Source organism: Phacochoerus africanus, chromosome 2 (genome assembly GCF_016906955.1).
Source record: "Phacochoerus africanus isolate WHEZ1 chromosome 2, ROS_Pafr_v1, whole genome shotgun sequence".
In the NCBI taxonomy this organism is placed as follows: domain Eukaryota; kingdom Metazoa; phylum Chordata; class Mammalia; order Artiodactyla; family Suidae; genus Phacochoerus; species Phacochoerus africanus.
In genome coordinates, this window is record NC_062545.1 from 221,889,545 (window position 1) to 221,909,423 (window position 19,879).

General features: G+C 41.9%; 1 protein-coding gene across 6 annotated transcripts in view; it reads right to left on the bottom strand.

Moving 5' to 3' along the window:
- The window catches only part of SMARCA2 (SWI/SNF related, matrix associated, actin dependent regulator of chromatin, subfamily a, member 2), a 191,470-nt gene that overhangs the window by 126,811 nt on the left and 44,780 nt on the right, over positions 1–19,879 (bottom strand). For all 6 annotated transcript variants that reach the window (XM_047767718.1, XM_047767711.1, XM_047767716.1 and 3 more), the window contains exons 9-14: positions 18,879–19,049; positions 9,769–9,822; positions 6,172–6,302; positions 5,808–5,865; positions 2,631–2,731; positions 991–1,138 (exon numbers count right to left, since the gene is read on the bottom strand). In XM_047767718.1, coding sequence (XP_047623674.1) covers positions 991–1,138; positions 2,631–2,731; positions 5,808–5,865; positions 6,172–6,302; positions 9,769–9,822; positions 18,879–19,049 — 663 coding nt within the window. The remainder of the gene's footprint in view (positions 1–990; positions 1,139–2,630; positions 2,732–5,807; positions 5,866–6,171; positions 6,303–9,768; positions 9,823–18,878; positions 19,050–19,879) is intronic.

Genomic DNA, 19,879 nt, shown 5'->3' on the forward strand with positions numbered 1-19,879 from the left:
CTTGGGAAATGTGAAGCTAAAGCTACCTCAATGCAGGATGCTGACATGCAATTATAGACTATGCATTTACTTTTTTGCAGTCGTTGACTGTGCTGATGTGCATCAAGGATTACCAAGAGGGGTCACTGCCAGGGTGCCCTTATATCTGGTTGGCTCAGAACAGTCCTGGGTGACATCTGCAATTAATAACAAGGGCCCCTGTTAATTCTCCTAAGTATCCAGATGGAAAGGTATATGGTAAACCAAGTTCCAGATGGTAGTATTCCCATTATTTATTTAACCACTGAATCTATTTTTCCCTTTATTTATTTATTTATTTATTTATTTATTTTTGAAGTCCATCTCATAGGACAAATGTTCTAAGGAACACACTTTGGGAAACACTTTGAAGCAGAAGGAGGTAAAAGCCAGGAGCTGACCTCATTCCAGCCAGGTCAGATGAAACATCTGTTATGTTTACAGTCTAGTTTTCATCAAAGCACAGATGGTCACCATTTTATTGAGCCTTAAAAAATATAAACAAACAAACAAAAAAACTCACAAATGTAGTGGATAGTGACTCTTAGGAGAATGACTCCATAGTGTTAAACTATAGCCACCACTGAAATTTTTGAAGAAATACATATTTCATTTACTTCACAAAGAGACACATATGTATCCTACACTCATAGATTGTGGCTGGGTTTTTCATTTTGAAGAGATGCACAATAAAATAGTTCCAAATGTTAACCCAGAATTTCCTGAAAACGCAAGTCATCCCAAAGCCATGAAAGGGAAGATGAAAATGCCCCAGTGAAGATGGTAAAATGGAATGCCCTAAAACAAGAGTGACGGGCACAATGGAGAGAATCGCCATATTAGAAACAATGTGACTCCAAATGCTTTGCCGCTGTCAAATCTCTCACGCACTCAGCATGCACATGGCATACTCTTATCACAATGAAGTGAAAGACCACAATTTGCCAAGAAAACACACACCACACCAGTTACCTGATAATGCTTCAGGGTCCCATTAATGAGGAGGGCGGACTGCTTCTCTACCCTCTCTGAGATGGCGTGGGCCACCGTGTAGTAGGACTGGGAGCCCCTGGCACTGTACTGCATGCTGTACTCATCGTCCACATCCTGCTTAGCTGTCCTGCGGCAGAGAGAGTGGAGAGTCACACACAGAGAATTTTGTGCACGAGTGGAGAGCCTAAAACAGCTGCAGGAAGTAGCCTTTTATTTATCACCCACTTCATGCCTGGCAGTTAAAAACACATCCCATTGTGGCTCAGCAGAAACGAACCTGACTAGAATCCATGAGGATGTGGGTTTGATCCCTGGCCCTGCTCAGTGGGTTAAGGATCTGGCATTGCCTTGATCTGCGGTGCAGGTCACAGATGTGGCTGGGTTCCAGTGTTGCTGTGGCTGTGGTATAGGCCAGCAGCGGCAGCTCTGATCTGACCTTTAGCCTGGAAACTTCGCTATGCCGGGGTGCAGCCCTAAAAAAACAAAAAAACACATTATCTGTAATCCTCGCAAAAAGCAGCTACGGTAGACATTATGATTACCATCCTCACTTCAGACCCAGAGAGGTTTGTGAATTTGCCCGGGGTCACGTGAAAGGTGGTGGTGTCAGGATTTGAATGCCAGTCTGCGGGACCTCAAAAACTGCAGCACTCATACCTGCAGACTCACACTTTTCCAGTGAAGCTGTCCCAGGCCCTTGACATACAAGGATAAATCCTACCTGCAGAACACTGCCTAAAGGTTGGGAGACAGGTGAGGGGGCACCCAAGGTGACAGTAAGAAGACAGGAAAGAGGAGAGGCAGTTTGCTACTTCCTACTCCCTATTCCTGAACTGGTGTGCTATTCTACAGGCAGTGAGGAACCACTGAGGGGGTCTTGAAACCTTCAGGGAGGAAGGTGGGGCAGATGGATAAAAGAAAAGTTCCTGAAGTAGAACATCCATACAACCCTGGAATAAAATAGGAGAAAACACTACAATGCCTATTTCTGCTTTAAAAAAACAAACAAACAAACAAACAAAAACTCATCTCTTTAAAAGTGTTTCATCTTGCGTACTGTTTCACTACAATTTTCTTTTAATACTAGAGCTGTGCAAGCAAAGACCTGTGCAGACCACTGATGTGGAGGAGGAGTAGGGTGAGGCATGGAGCTGGGCACCCAGGTGGGGTAAGGAGGACAGGATTGGGGGGTTTCAGAGGCTGGGGGCGGGGTGGAAAGTTGGAAGCTGATGACCTATAGCAGCGGGGACAGAAGAGGAAGGGTGTCTCTCACTTGGGTTTCTGGGCAAGTGCTGATGCCATTAAGGGAGGTAGGAATGGCAAGAAGGCAGCCAGCAGGAGGGGCAAATTTCACCTGGGACAGATGCACACAGGACCGGTGAGCAGCCCAGAAGGGAGGGGTTCAGGAAGGAGAGGAGGGCAGAAGGAGGCAGCATCATGACACTCTGGGGCCTGGCGACCAGGGGCTCAGTGGGGACCTCTGAGGGCAGCGTTTCACATGCAGTGTGGGCATGAAGTGGGTTTCCTTCCTTAGACAAAATCCTCTGAAAGAAAATTCATAAAGTGTCCCCCCTCATGAAATTCCACTGACAAGAGAGAAAATTCTGAGAGATACATACTCGATGATCTGCTTAGCATCCTTCTCAGAAACCTCTTCACTGTTCGGATCCAAAAGTATTTTCTCTTCAGTTTCCTGCCTACTGGACTCTTCTTCCTCATCCTGGGAAAACAAAAGACATGGGAAAATCTTGTTTCAACAAGGGAACCTCGGAGTTCCCATTGTGGCTCAGCAGGTTAAGAACCCGACTAGTATTCATGAGGATGCAGGTTTGATCCCTGGCCTTGCTCAGTGGGCTAAGGATCTGGAGTTGCTGTGGCTGGGGTGTAGGCTGGTAGCTGCACCTCCGAACAACTCCTAGCCTGGGAACGTCCATATGCCACAGGTGTGGCCGTAAAAAAATTTAAAAATTTTAAAAAAAGAGAGAATCTCTAGGATTGACATTTTCCAAAAAGAGAGGGAACAGTATTTGGCATCACAAGTGAAGTCAGTACAAGTGAGGGAGGACGTAACCCTTACTAAAACAGGCAACACCTACTGCTCCACTGCTATTTAATCACAGAATGAAACAACAAAAGGAGCCCACTGAGCACCCTCTGGAACCCTTGCTCCCAAGAATAAACTGGTAAACATCATGCCAAAAAGCCAAATATTTATCATTATTTGGTCATCAGAGTCCTGTAGACCATACTTGCTTTTGCTAATCCAGCAACATTCTATACCCTTCTTTCCAAAGCCAACTACAAAGCTCTTAACGTTGTCCTTCTCTGGTGCCACGGGGCACTGTGGAGGGACTGGAGCTTGTAAGCACATGCCTTTCTGTGTGTTTTCTTCCTTCCTTCCTTCCTTTCTGTCTTCTTAGGGCCAAACCTGCGGGATATGGAGGTTCTCAGGCTAGAGCTGTAGCTGCTAGTGTACACTACAGCCACAGCAATGCAGGATCCGAGCTGTGTCTGTGATCTACACCACAGCTCACGGCATCGCCTTTCTGTGGGTGTTTTCTATGGCTACTTCACAGCACACATTTCTGGATCCTTCCTTCCTTTCTTCCTCCCTCCCCCTCTTTTTTTTTTTTCTTCTTTTTTTAACGGATGCACTCGCAACCTGTGGAGTTCCCAGGCCAGGGACTGAATCCCACCTGCAGTTGAGACCTACACTGCAGCTGCAGCAATGCCAGATCCTTTAAGCCACTGCACCAGGCTGGGGATTGAACTCTTACCTCTGCAATGACCTGAGCCACTACAGTCAGACACTTAACCCTCTGCACCAAAGGGGTAACTCCCATTTCTGGATACTTAGATTAAAACCGTGAATAACTTGGCAAAGGATGCATCACCTCCCCACCTCTCAACTGTGTACTTTGTCCTTCTGGCCTGTTTGAAAGCTTCACTGAATATCCATAATGTCCACTCTAACCCACTGGTAGTGAAGGCTGCATCCCTCCAGAAAATCCAGGAGAATTTCCTTTAAAAGTAGGCTTAATGAGAACAATGCTCTTCCACCACTCTTGAATGAGGCTGTACAAACTGACATGATAATGCTGAAAATGAAATCTATAATAACAGATCACTGAGTCACAAGGGGTAAACAGAGACATCAGACCAGCTCCTTCACATCCAGGGGAGCAATGAGAGGGGACCTGGTCCCTGGAGGCCCTCGTCAGAGTTCATGCTGGTCCCAACTATCTGGAGCCATCTGCAGCAGTCAGTCCTGGCATGTCACCTGTGGGCTGAGCAGCCTTCACCTCGTCTCTGTCCCTCCCTGGCTCTCAGACTCAATGAGAAGATTCCTCCAATGGCTCATTCATGGGCCCATTCATCCAAGTAAACAAGGAACATTTTAAAAATTGATTTTGTAAGCTTCATACCTCAGAGAAACAGTAGCCTAATAAAAAAAAAAAAATAGCATGTCACTAAAAGTCTTTGTTTGTAAATAGCATGCCTTAAAGAAACAAACAAACAAAAAAACAACATAACTGGAGTTCCTGCTGTGGCAAAATGGGATCACGGCGGGATCTGATCCCTGGCCTGGGAACTCCATATGCTGTGGGGCAGCCAAAAAAGAAAAAAGAAAAAAAAAAGTAACTTTTATTATCTTCTTTGCAAAAGCAATAAATGTCCATGGTGGATTAATTTTGAGAACACAAAAGGAAATAACAACTGTCTGAAAGTTCTAGTTGGCTGTCATGGGTTTGGCTCCTCTGCATGGGCCCCAGTTTCTGCTCCACAGCAATTTTTTTTTTTTTTTTGCTTTTTAGGGCTGCACTTGCCACATATGGAAGTTCCCAGGCTAGGGGGCGAATCAGAGCTGAAGCTGCCGGCCTATGCCGCATGGGATCCAAGTTGTATCTGTGACCTACACCATAGCTCATGGCAACACTGGGTCCTTAACCCACTGAATGAGGCCAGAGATCAAACCTGCAACCTCAGGGATCTGTGTCGGGTTCCTTAATCACTAAGCCATGATGGGAACTCTCACCACGGCATTCTTTAAACCAAGATTCCTCTACATGGGTAAACATCAGGTTTAATGACTACACACTAACCATGCTCTAATCAAGGAGACAAAAATCTTCTTTTAATCCCTCTATATGTAATTTTAAGCATTTTCAATTCTATCTAAAAATACCTTTATTATTCCTTAATTTCTAGTAAAAGTATCCAAGATGACCATTTCAGTTTCTAGATTTATTGAGTATTCCTTCCAAGAGATTGAGATACGTGGATAACAAGCATATCCAAAGAATTCAAACAAGAATCACATTTAAAGAAAAACCAAGAGGATCAATAAACTCATTAAACCAAGTACATGTTGCCCTTTTAGTCAAAGTTTCCAGATTTACAACTTCAAACAGTCCAAGGACAAAAGAACTTGAGACATGTTTAGGCTGTTAAACCTCAGTGTAAACCACTGAGAGGCATGGAATTGCCTTTTCCAGATAATCCCTCTCCAATTTTCCTCGAAAGACCTTTCCACCATCTCCAATTTAATGCCAGCTTCTCTTTTCTTGGTTTGAAACAAATATAGAATTCACCAAGTTCTGCCATTGGCCAGGAGCCCCCAAGAAGTCACCATACCACTTGGCGTGCACCATCAAAGCTTTGGCAAACCCTCATTTCCAGTTGTCAGCCAATGGCCAACACTGGAGGATGAAGAGACGGAAAGTCACAGGTGCCTCCCCATGAACTTTCCAGCCAATTAACATCAGAGATACATACATACATACATACATACATACCTCCTCCTCATAATCAGAATCACTCTCTTCACTGTCCGATCTAGGGGCAACTTCGTAACTACGAGAAAGGAGTGGAGAGGAAGAAGAGGCTTAGTTCTCTAAATCATAAAACCATGTATCTGTGTGTGTATATATATATATATATACACACATATACACAAATATAGATATGACACATTCTATGTACACATTGACAAATGCAGGTAATAACTTTAACCAGCTCAGCAAAAATTATGCTGTTTCACTTCCAAGATTTTTATAAGTGCCACGAAAATCTAAATGCTGTTTTAGTTCCAAGATTTCATAAGGACTACAAAAACCTAAAAAGCCAAAGAACAGCAATAATTCTGCTTTAATGCCATACCCAGGATTCATTTCCAACCAGGCATCCAGCTGACTTGCTTTGGGTGCTTCGGGGCCAAACAGGACCTTGCCGGTTTCTGTGTGGGTCACTTTGACAGGCAGGTCACTCATCTGACTGCTCTCATCTATTGGCTAGAAGGAGAGAAAACACAGCACTGCTTAGTGTTAAGATCATCTGCCAATTCTGTCCTGGATGTTTCTTGGCCTTTTGGCTGCCTAGTATTTGCAACCCTTTCAAGTGATTAGAAATTTCATCCCCTAATGAGTCCTGGTGGGAAGTGGCAGGTCACCTCCTATTAAAGAAACTGAAAATGCCAGCCTCCCTTGCAGCTAAGGCAGTGGCACAAGCTCCACCAATGGGGCACATTCACTGAGGCTCTGAGTCAGGACCTAGAGGGAAGCGAGGCCAGCAGGCACACTGGTGGGAAGGCAGACCCCAGTGGCTGGGGTGCCAGTGCAGTGGTAATGGCCATGCCAAGCTCCTATCTACTCCCAGGGCCATCATGTCCTCACTCGCCAGGTGGAGCATACACTTAGGTAATATAATATTGAAATAATAGCGCAGCCTGCAATCAGGTCCTCCAGTCCTCCAGAGATCTGATGACTCACCCATGATCCTATTTATATGTCCCCTTCTTTCTTACATTAGGTGGAGTCGATTTTTGTCATTTCCAAATAAGAACCTCCAACCCCTAAATATCCCCCCTCCAGATAAGGATGACTGCCAAGTCACGGTTTCAGAGAGAATAATGGGGAAAAAAACGAGGTACTGTAACTTGTGTCACCTCCTTTTGGCTGCTATGGCTTCTGCAGAAACAATGGCATTTATCCAAATCCAAACTACCAGGTACCTGGCCCAACCATGGAGGCCTGTGATAAAGCAAAAGGCTCTGCTCATTCGAAGCCTGGTAAATCGACCAAGTCGGAGCTGAAGTTCCTTGTTAGACTCTCAATGAAAAACAGCTTGCTCGGAAAATTAAGGGAATAAATGAAATTGCAGAGGCTGTGTTTAACCTACTTCAGAGAACACATTACTCCTAAAAATGGAGTAATCCTATGCAAATGAATGCTACTGATTATAGGGTGACTGTAGTTCTAAGAGCAGACCCCCAGGCGAGACGTTTGTTTGGAAAGGCTGGTTGTGTGAGTAGTTCACATTATCTATTTTCTTACAAGTAATAAAATTCAACACTTAGACAACTCATTAATTCCAAAGAATTTTCCACAGATTATTCTTATTTGGAGTTAAAAATGATAGGAAAAGCAGAAAACTGTAGATTATCTTCTGTATTTTGTAGGAAATGACCCCCCTACCAAAAAAATTGGTTCTTTCCCCCTCTATCCCAACAAAGCACTATCAGAATAAGAAATAATACTTTAGGAATTATCCACAAAAATAACCTTTAAAAAAAAAAAGAGAAAAGGCTTACTCCAGACTTTCTTTTCCATTTGTGGGTGCTGAAACAATGGTCATGAACACTGTGACTTTGAATGTCAAGGTGATAGCTTCTTCCTCATTGATGTAGAAGGTCATGTATAGGTTCAGGTGGTATCATAGGAAATCTACCATCTGCTACCATCTCCCTTGGAAAAATCCTATTCCTTTATCTTGAACTATTATCTATAGCTTATTTCATTGCTTTTGTCATGCCTCAAAGAAAACTGGGGATCTCTATAGCTGGAGTTTGAACTTCAGCAAAAATACTGAATGAGCACAGCAGAATGTAATCAGAACATTATTTCAAAACAAATTGGGCAACATTTGCTCACTTTGCCCACTTCAAATATAGCACCCTCATGTGTTAAGAATTTTTTGAAAAAGTACTATGCCACAGGCCCAAGGTCAGTGGCTAATTTTCCCAGGAAATAATATGAGATAAGAGAGCTATCAGACTCCCACATGAAATCTCTCCCTGTGTGCTTGTTAATTACAGACTGACTCAAGGCATGCTTAGGTTAGGCTGGGCTTTGAGAAATTAGAGTTGTTTCTAAGTGTTCGAATATACAGCATTCTTCCCCCAACACAGCCCACTGAGTGTTGCTTACCCATGAGACATTTATCTCGATCCTTTCTTCCCTCATGATGAATTACGGCGGTTAAGCAACATTTATTGTTCAAGAGAATTCTGCATGGAATAGTGGTTTCAACCTTTTTCTTGCAACCAGACTTTTCCCATTCACAATACATCTCTTGTGCCCAGTGCTTTTAGAATGGGAAGAGGCAATCCTCCACCGACCCCAATCCTCCAGGTTTATCAGAATTTGTGAGAGAAGTCAGTCGGAAACAAACTCCCCTCCCATTCTGCTCTGAGGGGTTGGGGGGTAGGGGGCATGCCTGCTTGTGTGAACAACTGTCAGAGAACTTGGAATTTTCAGAGGGCAAAAAAAAAAAAAAATCCGGAGTTCCCGTCGTGGCGCAGTGATTGACAAATCCGACTGGGAACCATGAGGTTGCGGGTTCGGTCCCTGCCCTTGCTCAGTGGGTTAAGGATCTGGCGTTGCTGTGAGCTGTGGTGTAGGTCGTAGACGCGGCTCGGATCCCGCGTTGCTGTGGCTCTGGTGTAGGCCAGCGTCTACAGCTCCGATTCGACCCCTAGCCTGGGAACCTCCATATGCTGCGGGAGCGGCCCAAGAAATAGCTAAAAAAGACAAAAAAAAAAAAAATCCAATCAATCGATCACTGTAGTCTTGGAATTCAGGAGAATACTGGACATCTTAGACAATAAAATTTTAAAATATGCTAATAAGGGAGTCCCCATTGTGGCTCAGTGGGTTACGAACCTGACTAGTATCCATGAGGATGCGAGGATATGGGTTAGATCCCTGGTCTCACTCAATGGGTTAAGGATCCGGCATTGCCATGAGGTACAGTGTAGGTCACAGACACAGCTCAGATCTAACATTGCTGTTGCTGTGGTGTAGGCCAGCAGCTGCAGCTCCAATTCGACCCCTAGCCTGGGAACTTCCATATGTTGCAGGTGTGGCCCTAAAAAGCAAAAGCAAACAAATAACCCCTCCAAAACACTACATTGTACTCTTTCAAAAGGGAAATTGCATGACATGAATTATATCTCAGTAAAGACATTATTTTAAAAAACATGCTGATGAATCTACAAATAGAAGCTATAGGGTTAAGCCTATAGCAAATGTCAAAAAATAGTTACCCAAACACATAAATTGTTTGGCTTATGGAGTTATGAAATATCAAATTGGCAGTAAACAAAGGAAACTGGCTCGTATTTTATGCCTCTGTATCATTTACAGGGAGAATGTAATTATAGAATCACTTAAGATTCTTACACATTCTGTATATTCATAAACACATGCTTATATGTGCACGAAAAATTCTGGAATGGTACACAAGAAATTTAATATCGGCTGATTGGCAGTCTGAGACAGAAGATTATTTTTCAGTGTATCCCTTTTAGACTATTCTAATTTTCTACTATGGTAATGTAGTGCTATGTTTACTTAAAAGTGAAGAGCGGAGTAAAAATAAAATTAGTATACACAGAGAATGGTGCAGCAAGGCATGGCAGGGCTTCATTCAGCAGAGCATGGTAGAAATGTAGAAACAGAAATGGCTGGAAATCCTTACCTCTCCATCTGGACCCAGGGCAGACTCTCCTCCCTCTGCATTCTCCTCAGCTTTCTGCAAAACAATGTCAAGTGTTAGCTGTGAACCAAGGAGAGGGGGATAGGAAGGACCTCATGGTGTGTGACAGCATTTCATCACTACTTATCATCATCCAACAAAGCTTAAGTATCAGTGCCTTTTATTTGTGCTTTTCTTCACCTAGACACAGTGCATTTTTTCTTTTCTTTTTTGGTCTTTCTAGGGCTGAAAATGTGGCATATGGAGGTTACCAGGCCAGGAGTCAAATCAGAGCTGTAGCTGCTGGCCTACACCAGAGCCACAGCAATGGAGGATCCCAACCACGTCTGCAACCTACATCATAGCTCATGGCAATACCGGATCCTTAACCCACTGAGCAAGGCCAGGGATCATACCCTTGTCCTCATGGATGATAGTCAGGTTCGTTAACCACTGAGCAATGACAGGAACTCCCAGAGTGCATATTTTATTGGCAACTGGCAGCAGAGAGCTACTGAAAGCCAGGTGTTACTCTGGGCTGGCCTCCTAGAGATGAGTGGACTGTGTCTTCTAGGACCCAAAGAACTTAGGTTGTGGCAGCATCAAGGCAGAGGTCAGAATCTGCAATGTCTTTGTGTTTGGCACTACCAAGAAAAATGCTGACATAATCTACTCAACTTCCCCATTCCCTTAGCAAATTTTCTAAAACTGCCCACTAAAGAATGAACTCTGGGAGTTCCCATTGTGGCTCAATAGGTTAAGAATCCGACTAGTATCCATGAGGTTGCAGGTTCAATCCCTAGCCTTGCTCAGTGGGTCAGCGATCCGCTGTTGCCCTGAGCTGTGGTGCAGGCTACAGATATGGCTCAGATCCCACTATGCTGTGGCTTTGGTGTAGGCCAGCAGCTGTAGTTCAGATTCAACCCCTAGCCTAGGAACCTCCATATGCCATGGGTGTGGCCCTGAAAGGATTTAAAAAAAAAAAAAAAAAGAAAGAAAAGAATAAACTCTGGGGGTTCCCTGGTGGCCTAGTGGTTAAGGATTTGGTGTTGTCTCTGCTATGGCTCAGGTCACCGCTGCTTAGTGTGAGTTCCGCCCCTGGCCGGGGAATATCCACATGCTGCGAGCACAGCAAAAAAAAAAAAAAAGAAAAAAAAAAGAAGCATGAACTCTGAACCGCTCTTGGGTCATAAAAATACAAAATTCTGTGACTTCTCTGAATGTTTTTCATTTTACTTAATTGGCTTTCATAATATATACTGTTTCCAAAGTGGGTACGTGGGGAAATTTGATGCAGGCACTGTGATCTCATGAAAAATTTCGTCATCCTCCATTTCTTAAATATTCCAATATCTTAGCCCATTAAGCTCTATGTGCCTCAAAGTCAGCCTAAATGAAAAGCTAGGATTATGTCACATTTTTAACATATCTGAGAGAGCTTCATCTGCAATAAACACAAAATAGTCTAAAACTTCTTACATGTATAACAACTTCTCTGACAAGTGAAATCTTTAATATCACCTTTACAGAATCCTTAAAGTTATTCTGTGTAGTGTGGTGAGGAAAAAAAAAAACTTTAGTCATTTTCTTTATCAAGACATTTAAGAAAATGAGTTTTCCTCCCCTGGGCCCTTTAGTTAATTAAAAATATACATAATGATACAGAATCAATATTAAGTCCACTTTGTTTACTTAAGGCATTGATTGTACAATACATTTTTGCTTCTCATGAAAATAACACAATTGCCACTTGACAAAACAGCTTTTATAGAAAATGGTGAGTGTTGAAAATCCAGGCTTTTGTCCATAGTGAAGAAGGGCCGTTTCCCTAAATGTTTGAAATTTTTGAAGTTCTTTTATAATTTTCTTACCAAAAAATCCATGGATATATGTATGCCAGAGCACAAGGCATAATGTAGAGCTTCTACTTAAGAGGAGGAAATGAAATGCCCCCTTTGGTTATGATTTCCCAAGAATTTAATTTTCTATTTATGCCACCCAAAGAGAAAATACTTATAAGCTCAAAAAGAATGACTAGCATCAAAAAGCACCAGGCCCTATGTCTAGGTTAGGGATACAGAAATCAACAGCAGAAAGGCTCAGAAAAGGAACTGTCCCTTCTACCAGCCGCCCTGAAGATTCCATTTTTTGGAATTCTCAGGAACTATACTCAGGCAACTCTTTTAATTAATGGGAGAAAGTCAATTAATCCCACCATTCTTTCCATACAAATCAGAAATAAGCTACAAATTTGGCCAACAAAGAAAATCAAACGAGACAATGAATAAGCCAATTTCTAATATCTAGCTAGTAGAACTGGATCATCATTTCAATGAATAGTTCATTAAACGGTCTGAAGGACCATAAAAAATAGAATAAAAAATATTCTAAAGAATACTCTTCGATGAAAATGCTATAGACTAGCTAGAGTGTTATCTCAAAACTGCCTCATAATCAGGCCCTTTCCTTACTTAAAACCCTCTAAACTAATTTTTACAATCCCATAGCCTCTCAAATTTAAAACTTGAGAGGCAATGTAATACCAGATTTAAGAAACTTGGTTCTGGAATTAGATGAACTACATTTGAATCCCAGCTGTGTCACTATGTGCAAGAGAACTTAGCTACGTGATCTTGAGCCCATCTTCTCTGTGTCTTGGTTCCCTCTGCTGTAAAATAGGGACCATAATAGTGCCTACCTCATCTGGCTGCTGCTGGACTGGATCACCATTTCAACCTATACAATCCAATGTTAAAAGTAATATACACTGTGCCTGTCAATTTCCACAATGTGAAAGAATCAATGATAGTCCCAAGGCTATTATTCTTTTACAGCTATATACGATTGGCTATAGCACTCTCTGAAAACTGCTTCATAAGGTCACAAAGTCAGGGATTTCTGTCTGCTTTGTTCACTCCTGTATTCTCACACCTTCAAGGGGTCCTGGCACTTAAATGGCACTAAATAAACATTTGATGAATGAATGAATGAGTGAAAGCACCAAGGACAATGCTTTCCACACAACATACATTCCATGAATTATCATTATTGTGATTAGGCACCAATATATTTGCAAGTCATAGAAGTGTTAAGAACACATGCACAATTTCTCCCAGACTGGCACTCCATGAGATTTCCCTTGCATGCCCTGTACTTAAAACCTGTTCAGCTATGTTATTATATGTGGTGGAAGCCAGATGGCAGTCTCCTCTATGGCAAGAGAGGTCAAGTTCTCCCATCATGCTTTGAATCCCTTCAGTTTGGAGATGCTGTTGGTATGCTTTCATAAATCCACATTCTCACATGTACTTGGTGCTTAACACTCTAGTCCTCTCCCCAACAAAAAATAAAAATAAAAAATAAAAAACCCTTGCATTTTTAATATTCAAGAATAACTCCAATAGTTCTCTTGTGGCTCAGTGGGTTAAGGATCTGGCTTTGTCACTGCAGCAGCTTGGGCCGCTGCTATGGCATGGGTTCAACCCCTGGCTAAGGAACTTCTATATGCCACAGGTACAGCAAAAAAAAAAAAAAAAAAAGAACTCTGAACAGATTGTGACTGTGGTGCTACCACTGGAGGTCACCTTGGACAGACTCTGAGCACCTGGTGAAATGCCCTGGTGCTAATGTGGGATCTGCTGCCTAAGGACACATCATATACAGTGAATCCGTAGTGTGTGACTACAAATACATCCTGACAGTGTCACTGGCTGATGTCTGAGCTTGTTTCCATTGATTAAAACAAAAACCAAGAGTTCCCGTTGTGCCTAGTGGTAATGAGCCCAACTAGTGTCCATGAGGACGAGGGTTCGATCCCTAGTCCCACTTAGTGGGGTAAGGATCTGGTGTTGCCATGAGCTGTGGTGTAGGTCACAGACATGGCTCGGATCCCGAATTGCTGTGGGTGTGGCATAGGGCAGCAACTAAAGCTCCAGCCCCTGGCCTGGGAACTTCCATGTGCCACAAGTGCGGCCCTAAAAAGACAAACAACAACAAAAAACCCAAACCCACTGCAGTTCATCCATGAATCAAGACTAAAAAAACTTTGCACTGGCTTCTCCCTACTTTTGAGAAGTTGGGAGACAACTGGCTTCCTGATTTCCAAGGCCAAAGTCAAGTCAACCTTCCTTTTAGGAATGTTCATGAACAAAGCTATGTGCACAGCTACCCATCTTCCTTCCAGAGATTATATAAAATAATTAATGAAGGGGTGAGGAGGGAAAAGAATTCCCAAATATGCAAATCCCATGGAAGCTGAACACTAGAAAATGGGCTTCAATGAGGTGCTTCATGTAGATCACAACATAGGCCACAAACAGCCTCACTTTGTAAAGAAACAGTTTTGCACCAAAATATTTTACAATCGGTATTGTCAAGTGAACACATTTTATCCCCAGCAGTGTTGTTATAATATGGCAAAACACCACTCAAATGTGCTGGCATCTTAAAGACTCATTCTGCTTTCAGAGAAACCTAAGATTTACAGAAATCACTTAGCTTATTTTTACTGCCACTTAAGAGGACCTTTGAGCATTAAGATAGGTGATCAGGCAATAAAAAATAGCCAAGAATATCAAATTAACAGCCAATTGCTTGTTACTTAGTTTGTGCCTTCCAGAGAAAACCAATTCTAACATTTTGACTCAAGTAACTGGTCCATCCAGTTAAGCAGGACTTCAATCCAAACTTCTGGTTTCTCCCATTTTGACAATGAACTTATCAAATAAATCTAGTCATCATGCATTGTGTTCACCTACCATTATAATAGTCACCTACACTCAAATGCCCAGAACTGCCTTAGAACTTTTCTTTCGCCTACAAAAATCTCCTTGTAGAGGAAAACTGCAATAAATTAATCATCTTTGGGTAAAAGAGATGAAAGAATTGAGAAGGGTTGGAGAATAACTTGAATTTCAAACATGTGTCTCGACATTACTACTTTGCATTGGATGCTCTTTTCACTGAAAATTATATCAAGAGGCTTTTCTAATTGATGGATATCTAAACAAAAAATAAAAACAACATTTTCTATCACTCTATTGATAAACACACTATGCCAGAAAGATTTACCCTCCAAAATATTACAGACTTGAGATTGATTTATAACAGTGTTTGATGAGAAAGAAAACAAAGTAAGTTTCAGAAAGAAAACCAAGACCATGATGAAAAAGAGCTCTGGAATGGGTTGGGGAGGGGGTAGGCATAGATTCTCTAATTATGTTTTCATTAGTATGATGGGTTTCCAAGAAATGTCTCAATAAACAATAAGGGTATAGTTGGGCTGGTATACACCTCATTGAAAGATCAGGAAGAGTGGATCAGTTATTTATTTTTGGCCTTAAGTCAATAGTTGAGCAAGCTGAACTCCTGAAATGACCTGACTTCTAAGCTGTAGGTTTGGGGTCAGGGGGTTGGAGTGGGCTCCCACACACAACTTAAGGAAAAACACACCCTAAATCTCTGCAAGAAATACCTCATTATCACTAGGAGCCATTGGATATTGGAGGCCACGTAATTAGAAAATTCTCTTTGTAGGAGCTGAGGAGGGACAGGTAGGCAGTGTCTGCCAAATATGATAAATCCTCATTTCCCACTGCAGGTTTCAGCAGCCGAGGGACCTGTCATTGTCCTAAATTATATGCCACCTAGTAACATCTACTTGATCCTCAACTAGAAAAAAATGGTGTCCATTTATTTTTCAACATTGCAGAGAATACACAATAAAGGCGGAAAAGATTTTCTTTTCAAGAAAAGATATAACCCTTTTCAACCATCATGATCTACATTTATACCAAAAAAAAATCATTTGATAAAATAACTAATATTTAACTGAGCACTTATTATGTCCTACAGAGCATTCTAAGTGCTTTGGATAAACTTTCCTACATAATCCTTACAACAAATCTAGGATGTAGCTACATTCTCATCACCTTCTTACAGACCAAGTAACAGACCTCTTAATAAAATATCCTACAAAGGAATAAAATCTAATCAGTATTATATGTTTTCTTACGCAGTTATGAATTTAAAAGATTGCGTACAAATGCGATTTACGCAGCGATCTAATTTCATGAGTTAACATGGTCAATCCTACTTGAACACACCCCCATTTCAACCCGAAGTCCCCCAGGAGAAACATCTACTCTCAAGGCAGAGGACAAAGACCTCTGGGTCATGCTTAACGCACATAACAGCAGATTCATCCTGTCACACTGCAGAGACTGCTGTCACGTAATTAGATATTTCAATACTTGAAAAATTACCCCTCCTCTAACACTTAAGTAGATACATAGAGTTTACTTCTTTTTCTTCCACTTCGAGGGCATTAATGGAAGGCCCAGCTGAGAAGGAGAAGTTGCAGAGTGATTTATAAATGCATGCTTCATAGCAGCAGCTCTAATGGTGAGAAGAGAAAACCAAGCCAAGGTCATGAGAGGTTAAAGGAAACCCACTCCATTATTCACTAACACCAAGTAAACACAATCAACTCCCCAAGAAAGAAAAACACTGTCTCTGTCACACTGGAGCAGTTCTTAAAAAAAATATGTATTAGTTTAACACAAAATAAAAAGTTACCCTTTTCCAATTAAATTACAAATGTTCACCTTGGTCATCTTTAATGCACAGTTCTTCCAGTTGCCTGATTCTCAACTGTCCTACAAGTGCTGCCACCAGCTCAATGCTATTAGTTTACTGGGAAAAGAAGCCTTTCTCAAAACAAAGATTTAGTATGCCTTAGTTAAAACAAAACAAAACAAAAAAACCCAGCAGATAGGTACCGCACGGTATTCACTTCTACGGGAAATGCTGAGAAGGACAGCATAGAATTTTGTAGCGTCTGCTTGCAGCTTCCCTCCTCTACAGAGAAGCTGGAACAAGCAACTCTCAATCATTCACTCTAATGGAGGGGAGAAGAACTGCAGATAATCCAAAGTGTCAGATAATCAGCTTTTGAAAGCATCCATTTTCTTTGCACTTGAATTAAGGTACATCTGGAATTCAGTAACTCACTTTGAACTAAGTCCTAAAACCTCAGGAGACAGTTTTCAGGAAGGACTATGAAGGAGCCTAGTTTCTTTTGTTCTTCTTTGCCCCACTTCTCCCAGCAAGATGGCCTAGGAAGGAAATACAGCCTGATCTCCTTGGTCCTGCTGAGGGCAGAGTGGGCAAAGATGCTAGGCATCCTGAGCACATGCCAGGGAAGAGAGGGCTGATGATAAAGTCATAATTCTGCACATTCCATCATGTGAGATCATCAGTGGGAGATGCCCAAAGATAGTCCCCAGGCCGACCGGAGTCACTTGGGTACCTATTATTCATTTGCCAGGAAATCAGGCTCCAGTTAGAACACCTGCCTTCCTTCACCACATTCATTACAGTTTATAAGTATATACTCGGGTGCATATTTAATTAATATCCCCCTCTCTCTCTCTGTCTCTCTCTCTGGTTAAATTAAGAGGGCAAGAGTGACTGACCTTACCATTGCACTCCCTCTCCCCCAGCATGTAGCACACTGCCTAGATCATAGTAAGCGTTCAGCTAATATTTGCTGAGCAAATGCATAAAATAGAAAAAAATAAGTGCTACTAGCAAACCTGAAAGCAAGAGTTAGGAGGTAGAGAGCCAACCTATTGATGACACAGAGCTGAAAAATACTGTGACAGGTTCCCGCTCTGCACAGATCAACACAAAAATAAAGGTGTAATCACTGCCATGCAATTACGTATCTTTGCTTATGATGATGTAACAATCTAATACAATGGCTAGAATCCATTATTTAAAAGCCAGAAGCTCAAATCTGGGCCATTAACTTTTAATCACAAAGAAATGTAGAATATGAACATTAGTGCTACAAATAGTAATAGTGACCTTTTTGTGACAGCCTCCGCAAAATACACCTGGATTAGGAAAAACTAAAACTGCCATTTCATGGGGTCCACTTATAGGATACTATACGGTATCAGGCATTCTTCATGTAGGCAATTCTGAAAACTCAGTAATGTCTTTTTAAGTCAGAAATTGGGAACTGGGATTTTGCAAAGTCTGTAATGACACCTTGACAAGAAAATGAGGTGTTCCTCACCAACAAAATGTTGAAACGGTGACCCTGAGTCATCCTTCAGTCACCTTCACAATAAGGGCAACTATCTTAAACTAAAGAAATCAGGCGCAGAAGGCACCTTCTCAATCATTTATTCCTCCTCCTTAATTATGAATCAGGTATGAGAATCCAGGAGCCATGAAATTAATTATTTTTTTGAAAAACATTTTATTCAATTATTCGGCCCAGAGAAGAAATGATTAAATGCTACCAATCCCCAGTCTTCTCAATTCTAAGGAAGACTTCCTGTTGCTGTTTGGACCTGGGGACAATCAGAAATGACCATGAAAACAAAATATCCACCAAGACATTGCCAGCCTACTTAAGCTTCAAAGAGGTTCTATATTCATAGGTCTACACAGGGAAGCAGGTTCTACTTGAATTGAGATATAGTATCTGCAGAGCAGAGATTCTAAAGCTTCACTTCTCATAATAATTAGGATTATTCTACCTCAGACTATTTACTGTTTTCTGTAATTACTTAAAACCCTGACCTGTACATTTACGGCTGACTCCAGGGCAACTGAGCTGAATGAACAATCTTGGCATTACTGTTTGTTCAAAGAAAGAGGCTTCAATATGTTCTAAAGCTATCTTGCACATCTTCTTCCAGCAACATTCAATCTCTACATTGCATTTTCATCTTCTTTTTCATTCCAGTTTCTTAATCAACAGTCTCCTGCCTCACTGGCACTGCACTTGAGCAAACACTTCTCTGTGCCGATGTTTTTCCTTTTCTTACTGACCATGTGTACTGAATTTTTGAATACTGTGTAAAGCGGTGGAAATATGACCCACATATACATTCTGACTATGATGCCCCCATCTCCAATATGTCGATGAGGATGCCTCATCAGCACTTTCATGCCCATTTATATCAGCAATGTTTGCAATACAATCTTCTAAGTCTCCCATTAATGGAGTAAGGGATACTTATTAAAGACCAAGCCATGCCTTAAAGTGGTCCACAATCACACATCCCCAATTCAGCCGCAACCCCTCAGATGCTTGCCTTCTTCCTCCGCCTCCTCTTCTTCTTCTCTTTGGCTGCCTGGGCTTGCTTGTGCTCCCAAACCAGGTTGGTCAAGTTGGCCACATACTCATCAGTCTGCTGCAAAAGGTAAGCTAAACGCCTATCTTTCTTTTGATCAATCAGTTTTCTGTAGCCTTCTTCATCTTCAGCCTATTAAGGAAAGAAAAGCATGATCAAAACATAACAAAATTTTGTAGACAATGCCTTTTCCCATGCACCCCTCCCTTTGACAGTCTGAACTTTGGTGGTAAGGATGGCAACGGAAGGATCCAGCTGCCCAAGAGTTCTTGCACCCTCTCTAGGAGCAGGGAAAGAGTCTAGGACTGGATGCCAACATCCCTGGACACCAGTTCAGGGCAAGGTAGCTTTTTTTTTTTTTTTTTTTTTGCTTTTTAGGGCCACACCCTTGGCATATGGAAGTTCTCAGGCTAGGGGTCAAATCAGAGCTACAGCTGCAGGCCTATGCCACAGCCACAGCCACAGCAACATGGGATCCGAGCCACATCTTCGACCTACACCACAGCTCATGGCAACACTGGATCCTTAACCCACTGAGAGAGGCCAGAGATCGAACCCACATCCTCATGGATCCTAGTTGGGTTCGTTAACCACTGAGCCACAAAGGGAGCTCCGTGATCAAGCATCTTAAGCCAACTCTTTGTTCTTCTGTGTTTCTTTACCTGCACATAAAGTGTTAAAATTTAACGATTCACCATCTGAAGCCTGTCCTTTGTATTATGGAAATTTCCAAATATAATCAAAAACAGAGAAAATAACATAATTTCTCAGAGAACCAACACTAAGCAACAAAAATTAACTCATGACTCTGGTTTCATTGCTATCCTTCTCCCACCCTCTCACTGCAATCCCAAACTGGGCTGTCCTAAGCAAATTCCAGACATAATCTTTCATTCGTAAGTATTTTGATAAGTATTTCCAGGGGAAGGAATTGAACAGGCTTTGCACAAATAATTTCTTTT